Source organism: Halyomorpha halys, unplaced genomic scaffold (genome assembly GCF_000696795.3).
Source record: "Halyomorpha halys isolate HHAL.00 unplaced genomic scaffold, Hhal_1.1 Scaffold468.1, whole genome shotgun sequence".
NCBI lineage: Eukaryota > Metazoa > Arthropoda > Insecta > Hemiptera > Pentatomidae > Halyomorpha > Halyomorpha halys.
This window is the reverse complement of record NW_027114236.1, coordinates 210,902-225,422: the sequence shown is the minus strand read 5'-3', so window position 1 is coordinate 225,422 and position 14,521 is coordinate 210,902. Positions and strand designations below refer to the sequence as shown.

Genomic DNA, 14,521 nt, shown 5'->3' with positions numbered 1-14,521 from the left:
TAATATACTTGAGTTAATTTTTGCATTAGATTACTAATACTGTTTAGCTGTTCAAATTCAACACCCTTTACTAATATTACCTCTAGTATATTTTCAAATGTTCTTGAGTGATACACTATTTCTATATACTTACTCATTGTTAGCCTTGATTTGGAATATACTACTGTGATAATTAGTCAGGGGAGATAAACCATTTTTAGTTTATATATATAAATAGTTGAACATATAGTTTAAAATATGAAGAAAATGGTCAGGATTGTAGTCAAAAAGAACGAATTAGTTTTCAACTATTTATTATCCAACGTTTCACCCCACCTTTTAGGGATTCATCAGGGCTGTTCAAGATGATTACTAAACAGACTTTCAGACTATTTTGTTCTTTTTGCTCCAACCCTGACTATCTTCTCCACATTTTTAGTTTATATTATTTATTGTGATCTTGTGTTTAAAAGTCTTGAATTACCTACTGGCGATTAACTGCTATCAGAGAGGCTGGAAGAGAAAGTAATCAAAGCAATGCAAATCAATATGAGAAAGTAATCAAATCATCAGGATCTTCACCCCTGACATAGTAATAATGAATGAATTTTATCAAACAATATATTAAAAAATCGGAATGCATGGCAAATTTTGGAAGAAAACCCTTTGGATATCCTCAGCTTTAATACAATTTGAGCAATTCGGCCCAAAATATTAAATGGTTTGGATAGATCTTCACTCTTCGATTGTCATCGCTTTTTGACTATTTGCTTGTTCTATATGTTTCTAGAACAATTACCAATTGTCAATCACAACCATGACTCACATATTTCTTCCAAAAAAAAGGTATTAGCATTGTCATAAATATGGAAGACTATAGGTCTTTGAAATATTAAAGTTTTCTTTGAAGATTTTCATGAACCACTTTTTAATTTCATAAGGCCTGTTACTTTACTTTTTACTAAACACAACCGAAACACTTATGACAACTGTCATAAATATCAATATTAAATAATTTATAAATTAATTAGATTTAAAATAAAACCTAGTGAAATAAATTCAGTGTTTTTTTCCCTCCCCATAAATAATATATAATATATACATACATATACATATACAAATACATATACATATACATGTGTATATATACATGTTATAATTTTTTATCTTTTCCTCCTTGGTGGCAAAACACAACCATTGTTTACGAGATATGTCTTGAAGTATGAAAACATAATGCAATGTTTTTTACAACAATCTGCTGCTTTCACAAGGCCGTTTATGATGAACAAACATCACTGTAAAACAAAAAAAAAGCAAAACAAAAATTAGAATAATACAGATATATAGTGAATACTAAAATAATTCTAATTTTGTTGCTTTCTATATTGCAATTTTAATTTGAATCATAAGTCTGTATAATAATATTAATGAAATAAAGTAGTCCCTGATAGTTACCTTCGTAGTATTAACCATTCATATTTTCATAAATAAATTTTTTTTAAAAATTATTTATCATTTTTTTTTGGGAAAAACGAAACTTTAAATATTTGATAAACTATCTCAGGAGCTATTCTATTTCTAATTCATCATTTATTTGGGGAAACAATATGGGCTCTGGTTTAGAGGATGGCATGCATACTTCTTGCTAGTTGATTTGCTTCTTCATTGCCATGTATTCTACAGTGACTTGGTTTACGCTGTAACACGGCCGGGTATCACTTACGAATGAGGTTACGGATAGCCGTTTTTTGTGTTTTCTATGTTCCAAATTACTCTTTGAGGGCTGCAGATTGGCGAGATAACAGCTCGCGAGTCAACAAAGAATACGACTTTTTGTATCAGATCGTGGAGGGGTGCGGCAGGTCTAGCGGCCAGAATTTTTAAAAACTGTGTTTCGGGAACTTGACTATACAGATGTCTATTTGCACTCGAATTTAAGCTAGGCAAATTCACCAGTAGTATTTCGCAAGAAATATGGAACGTAAAAAGTCCTATTAAACTTCAAATTTAAGAAAATCCTCTCTACTTTAGTATGGATAATATTCTTGATGAGTTAACACTTTAAAATTAATATAAAAGGGCCTACATTCAAAAGAGACTAAAATCAATTGTTAGGATATACTTAGAAGATTGAAAACACAAATCTGTCGAACTGTTCATGCAAGATAGTGGAGGACGGGTGAAACTCCTGCACATCCTTTTCTACACGGATCGAGACGAATTGGAAGAACTACGATCGTTCTTCTGGTGAAGTGCGATGAGCTGACGGCTCGGTCCATTTTGGGTCTCTGGAGAGCAACAGCGCGACAGAGAAATGACTGGTGGTCGAGGTTACATGTTGGCTTGCTCCCTCTCAGAGTGTAGTGCCAGTTAATTAGAAGAAGATAATACAAATCCTAGACTTTCTAAAATAAAAGTACAAAATTTACCAGTGAATGATTTCTTGCATTCAACCATTATGATGATAGAAAATTCAAGATCACAAAGCTGCAGACAAAATATAGCACATTTAACATAAACCCTCTTAAAGGGTTATATCAACTAGAGATAGTTAATCATTTCTAGACTTTTATATACGTAAACTGGAGTTAACTGGTTAGTTGTTTACCAGTGTTTTAGAGAGCGTGTTTGGAATCTTGTAGTTATATCCTAATACTCAATTTGAAAATACCTAGAAGAACCTGAAATCGAACAGCACTATATTTTTCTCTGAAAAAGGTCACAAGGGACATTCGAAATCGGCAAGCAACATGTAGTTTTTAAATAAATTCACTTAAGCATTGTTTCCCAGCAATCTGGAATACTATCTTTTTCAGATAATCTATAGTGATTTTTGGACATATTTGTGATTTTCGTTTGGCTTATAGTTTCGGGGTTATTAGTAATTCTGAGAATAAAAAACAAGGAACAAACCTCAAAATTTGTATACCTTATTAACTATCGAGAATCAGTAAGGAGATAAATTAGGAGAACCAAGTTCGGAAATTTTATTGTTGTTAACTCGTTCACCTTTTTTTTAATTATTTAAAATTTTACATACCATTCTGATCCACCGTTCCGCAGACCAGCCTTGCTCTCCTGAGGAACTTGTTTTTTGAAGCAAGCATGGAAGAAATTGACAAGAGATTTCAGCATGTGTTTTTTAACTCCGCTCAGAGAGTGGTTTTCATCAGGGTATATCTGTAAATATTTATACAAGTCAGAAATATTATTTTTGAATAAAAAATAAGGTGTTTAGTTATAGCGAATTATAAAATAATTTATAACAAATTACTTTTTCAGGCCCTGACTTCATTCCATGTATTTAAACATAACATATGTTTAAATACATGGAAATTGACGACTATAATCATTTAAACACTGCGTTATTGTGCCAATGGAATAGATAATCCTACATATAAGTTGATAACGTTTTTCTTGACTGTTCGAAATATATATATATTTTATATATATATATAAAGTTATAATCAGAGTATAGGTATTATGAATCTTAACACGTAAACTCCGGAGGAGGTTTAACGAGGATTAAGAAGCAGAATAAATCAGTATCTTAGTTGGACTTATGCATTTCATTTTATGTCCCACTTTTTCTTTTTTTTTTTTTTTTTTAAGTTTTACTCCCGACTCTTCATAACTTATATATATATTTTCACACTTTTTTCTTAACTGTTAATGATATACATTTTTGTGGATCTTGAGGGTCAGTCAATAACACAACTATGTTGAGGCAACTTTCGCAACTTTATTGTTTTCGTAGTGAAACGACTAACTCAAGATTTGGTCCAGTACTGAATAGGGGTGAAATGGATAAAGCTAAATGTAGGTTTGTTTTGGTTTTCCAGAAACGTAACCGTTCTTTCTAGTAGGTAGTCGGTGTTAGTATATTATCATACAATATCACAGGACGGCTCATGTTACAATACTATTATATTATATCATCACAGCCATCTCTGCATGTATTATGATTAGCAGACTGTCTGGATCAGAGCTTGCTGAAACTAAAATATATTTTTTGAGTAGAATACGAGACCTGATGTTGATATATGACTCCTGCAGCACTCAACGCTCTTGCAAGCTGAAGGCTGTGCTGAAGATGAACGTTGTCATCTGCAGTGCCATGGACCAGATACAGTGATTTGTCTTTGAGGTTTGATACCCTTCGGATCAGCTCACCTTCTTCGTAACCCGCATAATTATCGCTAATGTTTGGCGTCCCCATGTACCTCTCTGTATAGGCCGAATCTAAAAAAACACAAATATTCTTCCAAGATGTTGGACTAGTATGAAATTAATAACATTTTTTCTGTTATGTACCATAAAGCCTCCATGACACAATGGGAGCAATGGCTGCTCCACACTGAAACACCTCTTGGTTTGGCGACGCTAACAACATGCTGGCTACGTAGCCACCATATGACCAGCCCCACACCCCGACTCTTCTTCCATCAATGAAATGGAGATAGTCTCTGAGATATCTGAAAATTATGTAATATAAATTTACCATATGATTAAAAATATAAAAATAATAATAATACTATGAAGAGAACATACTCTGTCACTTCTAATTGATCGGCCACTTCAAGAGTTCCTAGCCTCTTATAAACTTGATGTAATAATTTGTAGCCTCCTCCACTGCTTCCACGGCCTGACAGAAGTTATCAACATACTTAAAACATGTAACTTTATTAATATTCAAGATATTAATCATAAAATTATGTATGTAGACGTTTTGGTAAATAGGCAATTTTATACATAATTCTTCTATTACTCACTGTCGATTTGAGCTACAATCATATCATGAGAAGCGGCAAAATAAGTACTCCAATCAAGGCGCCATTTCTCAGTAACCAGTTGTGTTCCAGGGCCACCATACCTGTTTCATTGATGACTTAATATAGCTTCAAATGGTGTATATACATATATTTAAAAACAATGCAACATAAAGTGGTAGGAAAGTAAGGAAATTATTGTAAATAAATATGGCAATTATTACACTTGAAGCAGAAGAGGATATTTAGTTATTTCTGTGTCCCTTAGACCGGGTGGAAGGAATAACCTCACTTGTGCTTGATGACCCCCTGTTACTTCCACTGGGAACGTCATTACTTGAGGTAAAGCCAGCTTGGATACCTTTTCCTAAAAATTAGACAGAAGATAAATTATAAGTAGCGCTTGTTGGAATAATTATTTTCATTTTCATCATACTAGCAATGTTGATCAAATACAGACTATCCAATGTAAGTAAATACCCACTAATTTGCATTAAACGTCTATGCACGAAAGAACTTCAATTTTTAATTAATATATTTAAACTTCATTACTTTCTGTATGTATTATAATTTAAAAAAAAAAAACTAAGGTTGATGGACGGAAAAAATAATTTTCTAGAGTCATTTTTTGGGCATGAAATCGAAGGATCGTTAAAAGGCTGTTTTTTTTGGCCGGTCTTGTGCCAAACATTTTCGGTTAATTTCGCAACTTAATAAATAATTGATAATTAAGGTGGTCTTGTGTAACCAGCTGCTGGAGGTCTATAAGGTCGCCCTAATTTTGTTTATCTAAGTCAGTGAATTCAATGAAACTCAGCATTAACCTCTCTTTAAGAAATCGCTAAGGTTCTACCTACAAGGGATTTTTCACCAAGTCTATAATCTCTCCGATGGCTTCGCAGTCTAACTGTGCTTTGGCGTACTGCATCTACATCAAGCTACTTTTGACTTCTTATAGTGCAAAAACCGTTTCAGGCAGTAAAAAAAAAATAAGATGTGGTGGCATTAACGAAAAAAAAATTACAGTTATTTAAATCATGAAAAATAACTATTTTCTCAATAAAAAAATTTATTTGTGACAAAGTAAGGAGCATTGAGGATTTTGGATTGTAAGGATTGGATACGAGAGAAATTCGAAGGTTTAGTGGAGCACCAAAGCTCAAGTTCGTATGTCCAGGTCGGCCTTATTACGATCATGTAGATCAATCTTTTGTAATGAATTAGAAGTTTAGGCTGTTTGTCCAGTAAATGCTGTAATAGTCGAAATCGTCGTGCAGTTTCCTGTCTTTTCAGTCTTGTGTGAGGATTCCAGGTTAGTCGTTTGTCCAGATGTAGTTCAAGGTGGTGGATCTGTTCGACAGGGGTAAGATCTACATTATTAAAGGAGACTGTAGGGCAGTCGGTAGGTTTACGACGAAGGGTAAAGGTGATTTGATGGGATTTACTTTAATCCTCCAATTACAACACCATTCTTCGAGGGCTGTGATATGGGATTGGAGAGTTTGGGATGCAACTTAAGGGTTATTACTAATAGCGAGCACACATGTGTCATCGGCATACGTGGTGAGGATTGTGTAAGGACTGGTTGGGATGTCAGCTGCATAGAAGGTGTAGAGGATAGGACCGATGATCTACCTTGAGGAACACCAGCGGACTAAGAATAGAGGGATGAATAGGAACCATAGTGGTTTACTTGGAATAATCTATCAATGAGAAAGGAACGGATGATGAGAAATTATGTAGGAGGTAGAGATCTACGGAGTTTGTTAAGCAGTCCCGGGAGTCAGACTCGATCAAAAGCCTATTCTACATCGAAAAAGACTCCCACGCAGAACATTCCGCGCTCCAAAGAAGACGAGAAAACGTCCACCACACGATGATATTGGATAGTGGAGTGGTATGTTCGGAATCCAAACTGGTGATCAGGGATTATATGATTAGAATCTAGGATGGAGTATAGGTCTTTCAAAATAAGTTTTTCGAGGATTTTGCCCATGTTCGGAAATAGCGATCGGGCGGAAGGGGTATGGGTATTCTGGCGGCTTTTGGGGTTTAGCTACCTTAACCATAGATAATTTCCATGGGTCAGGAACATATATGGAACGGATTCGGCGTTATATATGTAGGTGAGAAATAGGATGGCTTTCCGAGGAAGAAGTTTTAGAATGTGGGATGTTATTAGGTCGTGTCTTGGAGCTTTGCGGGTAGGTAATCTTTGATTGATACTAGATATCTCTGAAGGATGAAATGCTTCAATGCGGAATATTTAGGTCTGCTTCAATACATTCAAGGTGAATTGGGTTAAGGTATCAGGATGTGAAATAACGGTTTTAGAGAGGTGTTATCCTAATGTTGGTGATTTTTTTTCATCAGTTGTGGTCCAGGTTTGGGATTCGGTGAGAAGTGGATGGTTAAAATCTTTGAAATTCGACAGTTTTTTAGTGGTCCTCCGTAATGATTTGTCAGTAGTTGTTAGATTTTCAGTAAAGTTAATTAAATTTTGAATTTAGTATTTTCTGATTTTTACTTTTAGTTTGTTTGTCAATTTGGTGTAATATGTTTTGTCAGTTGGATATCTGATCCTATGCCACTTTGATCTTGTTCTGAATTTTTCTCTTAATATGATACGAATATCCTGTGGCAGGTTATTTTTTTTATTGTTATTGATTCTATTAGTCGAAGTTTTGTCAGTTATACTTGTTCTTATTGATGATGTGAGCTTTTCAATAGCTTCGTCAATGTCTTGTTTTCAGTCGAATATTTAATTCCAGTTTAGTTTCCAGGTCACATTTAAATTTGCATCAAGTAAAATCAAATCAAAATTTATATAAAGAAATCGACTCCGTGGCTAACTCGCAATGGCGCGATCTAGCGTTGCTCTGACGCACCGCTACAGGTTAGTGAAGTATGAAATAAAATGAATATAAACAAAAATTATTGTTTTCCATTAATTAATAAAATAGGAATGAATGGAGAATATAATGATTTAATTTAGCTTTTTAAGTTCTGTATTAAAGGTTTAATTCTTCATTTCACATTCAATACTAGCTGGCTGGCTTTAACGGAACTGTAGGGAGAGTGACTCGGGCTAATAGTAAAATAAAGTAAATTTAAGCAAACTTGAATGCATTTTATAAATAAAAAGAATAATAAGCTAATACAAAATTTAATTAGTTTAATAAATATGCATAAGAAAATTATTAAAGTAAATAAAAAAAATACGAAAAATCTATAGCTACAAAAAATTAAAATAATGTATGCACTATATACAATAAAAATAATAATAAATAAAAATTACAATAATATAACATTACGGCTCCACAAGAAGTCGTACTTCTTCGCCGGCCCGACAGTTGTCGTTAATTTTTCTAATAAATTGAAGTAATCAGTTTTGAATTCAGTAAATCACTTTTTCCCGATTCAGACCGATTAGTTCATATTAATGCATGGTTAAAAAGTATTGGGTCAAAAATCTGTTAGTCATGCATTCTACATTCATTAAGTATGTGTTTATAGTGGTATAATAATTGTTGCATGTTTTTTATTTACGGTGGCTGTGTTCCGTAAGGAGTCGACCTAGTTTCTGATAGACATCTGAAGAGTCGGGCTTTATCAAAGAATGGAAAAATAATTATGACCCAGAGGATGTTAGGCAATGTTCTCATGGCATCGAAGCTGCTTGGCAACTTAAAGAGAAAAAAAGAAAGCTTCGGAAAAAAAAGCACCTTAGTCAGAAGAGTCTACTTCGAATTCTGAAGCAAGTTTCCAGAAATATTTTTTAGTGGATGAACTGACCCCAAAAAAAAAATACACGTTTAATTTATTTAACAAGGTTGAAATGCAAGCAGGTTCTTTTGTGCTCCAAAATTTCAACGGTGGATCAAATTTTAAATAATGCACTTATTAGAAAGGAGCACGTTTTTACACGAAGATAGTGTGCCAAAACATTTATCCGCAGCCGAAATACTATTATTTGAAAATTATTTAAAACTTTTGAGGAACTCCAAAAGACCAGAACTCCAAGTCAACCTCTTTGTGGAATAACACAATATAAGCTATTAAGTGCTTTTAATGAAATTAAAGATGAATTTTCATCTCACTTTTTCGGATCAGCATGTGACCCACTGAAATAAAGGAGGTACTCATCAAAAAGCGATCTTCGTTGTTTTATGGTACATTGCTGGGATACAACTTATGTTAGGCACTAGGCAGTGTTTCAATACATCATTGTAATTTAATCAATCTCTGGAATCTTTATGAAATTTATATCTGTGAGTTGATGGATCATACAAATTACTAGGATTTGTGAAGGATTAGATAAATATTTTGCGCATGTATTTAAAAAATGAAATTAAATAAGTTATAAATTGATTCCTAAAAGCAGAAGATTTCGCTTTAATTTAATGAAAATAGTGTACATATCAAACACAAAAACATAATACTTTATAATTGAAAATGGTCGGGGGTGCTGCCAAAAAGGGGGAAAAAAAGTAAACAACTATTGATTTGCCAAAGTAATTATTTATTATTATTTTATTTTGTTTTGACGGTTATTTATTCTCATATTTCCTTAGTTTTCTGTCTCTTAGAGTGTACAATTTTTTAGTTTTTTATTTCTCTTATATTTATTTTTACGTGTTATTACGTCTCCTGTTCATTTTAAATCTAATAGTCTATGTTATTTCTCTTTTTTTGTAAACTTATCATATTAATTTATTTCTTTTTGTTCATTTTTACTTACTTTTTCACTTATATTTCCATAATTTTTAATCCCACTTTAGTTTACTTTTTTGTATCTTATTGTCTAACATTCTCAACATATTTTTAGTTATATTGTGTGTTTTTAGCCCCCTTTTTTTTTTACCGAAACGTCCATAAATAAATAGTTGTTAACTATTTTTTTTTTCTTTTTGACTGAATATTTCCTAGGGCGTAACAGAGGTATATAATCAATATTTTGAGGTTATTGACATTCTAGCCTCTAGTACACCTAACTTTAGTATCTAAAATGGATACTGTATTTCTAATAAAGTATTTTTTACGAATTCTTGTACTAAATAAGATTTTAAGACGAATTCACATGATGATTTTTATTTTATACCGACGCGTCCTTAAGACATTTATCTCTTACAGTTTCCATATTTTTTTGACGATTCGTCCTTAAAGAATATCGAAAAACCCAAATAAAAAAAAAAATCTTTTCAGAATTTAATATCCTGCCAGAATCCGTCGTCATAATTGAGGCATCATCATGACAGCAATTTCAGGCTCCTCGCCTGGTTGAGGAAAATCAAATTATGGTGATGGAATCATGATTTTCCGCACAGTCTACGCGCAAACCATAAAACGCCTTCATGACGTCAGATCAAACAGTGTAAAAATCCGTGTGCCCCATTCTATTAGAAATTTTAGAAGGTTAGAAAATTAACAATATCCTAAATATCACTGTTATGATCCAGCGAAAATCATATCAAAATTCAAAAAACATCATCAGAAAACTGCCTGTTGTTTTCAATATAATCATTGGAATGATTTTGCGTTCTATCGATTTACTTGAAACACTGCTCTACTAGGGGTATTCATGATATTGTGTTAAATGTAAAATGTTTTACCATGTTAAATGTTATAAGTATAGCATTGTGAGCATCCATATTTAAAGTCATGTTAAATGATAAATGTATAAGAGCTCCTAGCGGATGTTTTGAGCAACTTACGTAATTTATTACAACATGCCTAAATTAAGTGAAAAGTAGAAGTGTAAAAATTTGGCTACTGATTATATTTTTTAAAAAGTCCAAAAACAGGACAAAAGAAAAAAAAACAAAACACAAACTACGAGTAAGTAACCTAACAAATAAAACGGTGACAAGCTCAGCTGGTCTGTTTCGTGACGTCATTCTCCATTTAACAGACCCAGTAACAGGCTCTTAAACATGTTACATGTTATATCGTTTTAACATGGCAAAAGAAGGAATTATTTCTCTATTTAACATATGTTTTTCCATTTAACACGCTTTAACATGTTAAACTAAAGATCATGAATATCCCTACGATAAATGTATCGACATCATCCGGAATATTTATTGTCAGGCTTTCATGATTTTATGTCGATTGAGTAAAACCGGTCTTCACACTTTGCATACTCATTTCCATGCAGCACCAGGTTTATATGCTATAGGAAACGGTGTGGGGACTAAGAGGAATCGAAAGGGAAGACTATAGCTCCCGGTTTGTTGGGTCTTTCCATTACTTAGGGTATAAGATAAAACAATCCATACATATTGTCGCTCTTGACATTTTACATACTCAACTACCTCCAGGACCTGCTGTCTCCCTCCCATCTCCAGATGAGTTTTTGGGGCCATTCCCACACTTGGGCTTTTAGGTTTTTTCCGTTCTTTGCTAAAGCTCGGTTCTTCAGATGTCTATCAGAAACTAGCACAACTCCTTTCGGAGCACGGCATCAGTAAATCGAACCTAAAACAAATTAATATATTACAAAAACATGCGACGATGATTACACGACTTTAAACATATACTCTATGAATGGAGAATGTATGACAGACAAAATTTGACCAAACACCTTTTTATCCTTGGATTAATACAACGTTATATGTCTTAATCCGAAAACCAAGTTGTTTACTGAAATCGAAACTGACTTACATTAGTTTATTACAAAAATAAACAATGACCGACGGGCTGGGAAAAGAAGAGCAACATTGGTGACATATTGTGGAGCAGTATATATATACTATTTTATTGTATTTATTTATATCTATTTTTATATTTACCGTTACATTACATTAATATTTATTTGTAACGGTTATTCTAATTTATCATATTTATCAATAGCTTTGCAAATGAAAAGCATTTTTAACTTTTAAAAAACGAATTAACCGTTAAACTCTCTTCCGAATCTTAGGTTCTTGGATCCATTCTTGTATCTTGGATAATCAGATATACTGAGTGGGCTATTTCCGTAGTAGCTTTCAGTAGGAAGGTTTTAGCAGCGGTCATCTTTACTTCTTTCTCTTATACCATTCACCTTTCAGTTTCGATCATCGTTACGCTTCTAACTTTAAGCAGCTATGCTGTTTCTGGCCCAATCATTCAAGTAGGAGTAGCAGGGAATAACTCCTCCTCTAACACTCCCAGAAACTGGTCAAAGACCATAAGGGTCCTTATATTCCCTCTCTAGGGAAGTTTCCTTCGCATATGGACTACCTCTAACTTTGTGTTTGCCTCAGATCCTTTGATTTCTGCCCGAAAACCGACATTACCACTATCAGACCATAACCTTGCAAGCTTGCAGCCGTCAATCCAAATACCTCATCTGTAAGCTTTTACTTGAGGGAACTTGCCACGGATTTTGATGACTTTGAACATGCAGAGTTTAACACACATTCCTGCGGATTAATATATTTAATGTTGTTTACTCATGTTATGGTCCATACCCATTTCTGCAAATCTGTGCTCAGGTTATGCAGGTCATGCTCTCCCTTAACCACCTACTAAATTAATCGGAAAAATTCAAGTATGTGGTTTAGTTTATCGAATTGGAATATAAAGCACAAAAAGTGCCTATAGTACGTCACGTATTTATGTAGTGTATTCATTATAATATATAGTGTTTGTTTATAGTAGAGTTTATATGATCTCTGCATAGTGCAAGTATAAATAAAATAAAAAACTAAATAAAGCAATATAAAACTTCTTCTAATAGTGTGCATATAGTTGACTATAAATAAATAGAAGGATAAGTTGGTAGATGGGTGCGCTAAGTGAAGGAAAGATGGCTAATAAATAAAACTTTTTTTTTTAAAGTTCCAACGTTTCGGCCCAATTTCAGGTTTTCGTTAGGGTTTGAAGTTTTAGTATCAGTTAAACTTATCTACGGTGAACCTGCAGAAGGTCTTTAATTTCGGAAGTAACGTTGGAACTCAATAAAAATAAGTTTTTGTAACTGCTTTCATCGCACATATAACTCACTTCTTCTAAACGTGCATCTATCTTATTTTTAATTTACATAATGCCATAAATAAAAGGATGAGTTAAGGATTTCTTATCAATACCTTTTAACCTTAGTAAATTCAATTCAGTCAAATGACACAACTTGATATCTTCAGGGGTAATGTTAGGTTGAATAAAGAGAGACTTACGTAAAGCCTAGTGTTATTCTGTAGTGTAACAAGCTTGGTCGGTTTGGAGTGTGAAGCAGGTGTCCTATAGAGATGGACGGTAGGAATACCCGGACCAAGACATTCCAGGATATAGAATTCTCCATTTGGACTGAATATAGCGTTGTGATAGAGGCACTCCTTGTAAAGAGGTTCATCAGGATCTGAAAAAAAAATCGCGGTCCCTTCAAACTCCGAGTTAGTTATTGTTTATGAATGTATAAGGCCAATTCTAGATTACTCCGAGGTAGTTTTGTATTTCATTAGTTCCGACTATATACCATTATTTTTTTTACCTGGTGGCTTGGTATGTTATGAAATATACATTTTTTATTATTTTCCTTTCACAGTATGTTTATGAAAAAAAAGAACAGAATTGTTTTATGATAACAATAGTTCTTTGAAAACTATACCTATGAAATTAGTATAGTTATTCAAAGAATAATAACACATTCATACCGACTTGATGCCTTAAAAAATACTTTATGAAAAGAAAAAAAGTATAAAAAATTGTAATACATGATTATAATGGTAATGACCTTCGTTTGTCTAATTATTGTGAAATTGAAATAGTAATTATCCATAATAATAAATTAACTAGAAAATACTTTAAGGAAAAAGCAACTAGTAAATGTTTTTTTTTTTAGTCTATCTAAAAAAAAAAGAAAAGAGAGATAATTTCCACTTTTTATACACAAATTCTTTCAATCATACTTCTATGGTGCACCTAATTCACTCCTTCTTTTCCAGTATCACTCAAAGTGAAGTCTCGTATCACTTTCTCGTATCTTCATCTCAAGCTAGTTGGTGAACTCATCTTTGTTTTCGCTCTTTTGCTACCCTTTTGGTCCAATGGACATCTTTAATCCTCATTTTTTTTGTCCTGGCCATTTCCTTTTTATATTGTGAACATATGGAAGGATGATGAGGTTGGTCGTGTAATGCGGTGCCCAAGATATGTCTCTTCAAGGACCTGACAGGAGTCCGAATATATTCCATTTTATTAAGTCTGAACTGGTGTTTCACCGTCTTCAATTAATTTCACTTTTATGATATTTCTATTTAAACGCTCATCTTCTATTTAGCATCTTGCCCATTTTTGTCCATGATACGTCTTGAATATATCACCTTATTTACTTGTTTTATTTTTTTTTCATTCATTAATTATTTTTTTCAAGTTTGTCGTGAAACACTGAAATATATATTTTGGGCATACACCTATGTATGGGTGGGTACACATTTGAAACAATTTGGACCGATAGACGTTGGGAAGTGAACCTTGTAAAAAATTTGTTGTTTTTAGACACGCTAAAAACGAGCCTGACTTGATTTTTCCTAAAAATATTTTTTTGGCCTACTTCACAGGAGGCAACTTTTGGTTTTTGTTATTTTGAATACAATTGGCAATATGTTTTTGTTACTATATTCAGAAAAAATAAATCAATTTATATATTATTACCTCACTATGCAATAATATTGAAATATTTTATATTGATTGGCTTAGAAAAATGGGATAAATTATGTTTTTTTTTGTGATAAAATAAAGTTGATACGTTTTTCGTATCTCAAAAATATGAATTTTCATACGAGGAGATG

The 14,521-nt window shown here is 33.0% G+C and overlaps 1 protein-coding gene across 1 annotated transcript in view; it reads right to left on the bottom strand.

Moving 5' to 3' along the window:
• Positions 1-8: 8 nt before the first annotated feature.
• The window catches only part of Dpp10 (Dipeptidyl peptidase 10), a gene marked incomplete in the record, with an annotated part of 51,478 nt that continues 36,965 nt past the window's right edge, over positions 9-14,521 (bottom strand). The window contains 8 exon segments of the mRNA XM_067051460.1: positions 9-1,274; positions 3,020-3,159; positions 4,010-4,221; positions 4,294-4,454; positions 4,531-4,624; positions 4,752-4,852; positions 4,973-5,115; positions 12,908-13,089. Coding sequence (XP_066907561.1) covers positions 1,256-1,274; positions 3,020-3,159; positions 4,010-4,221; positions 4,294-4,454; positions 4,531-4,624; positions 4,752-4,852; positions 4,973-5,115; positions 12,908-13,089 — 1,052 coding nt within the window.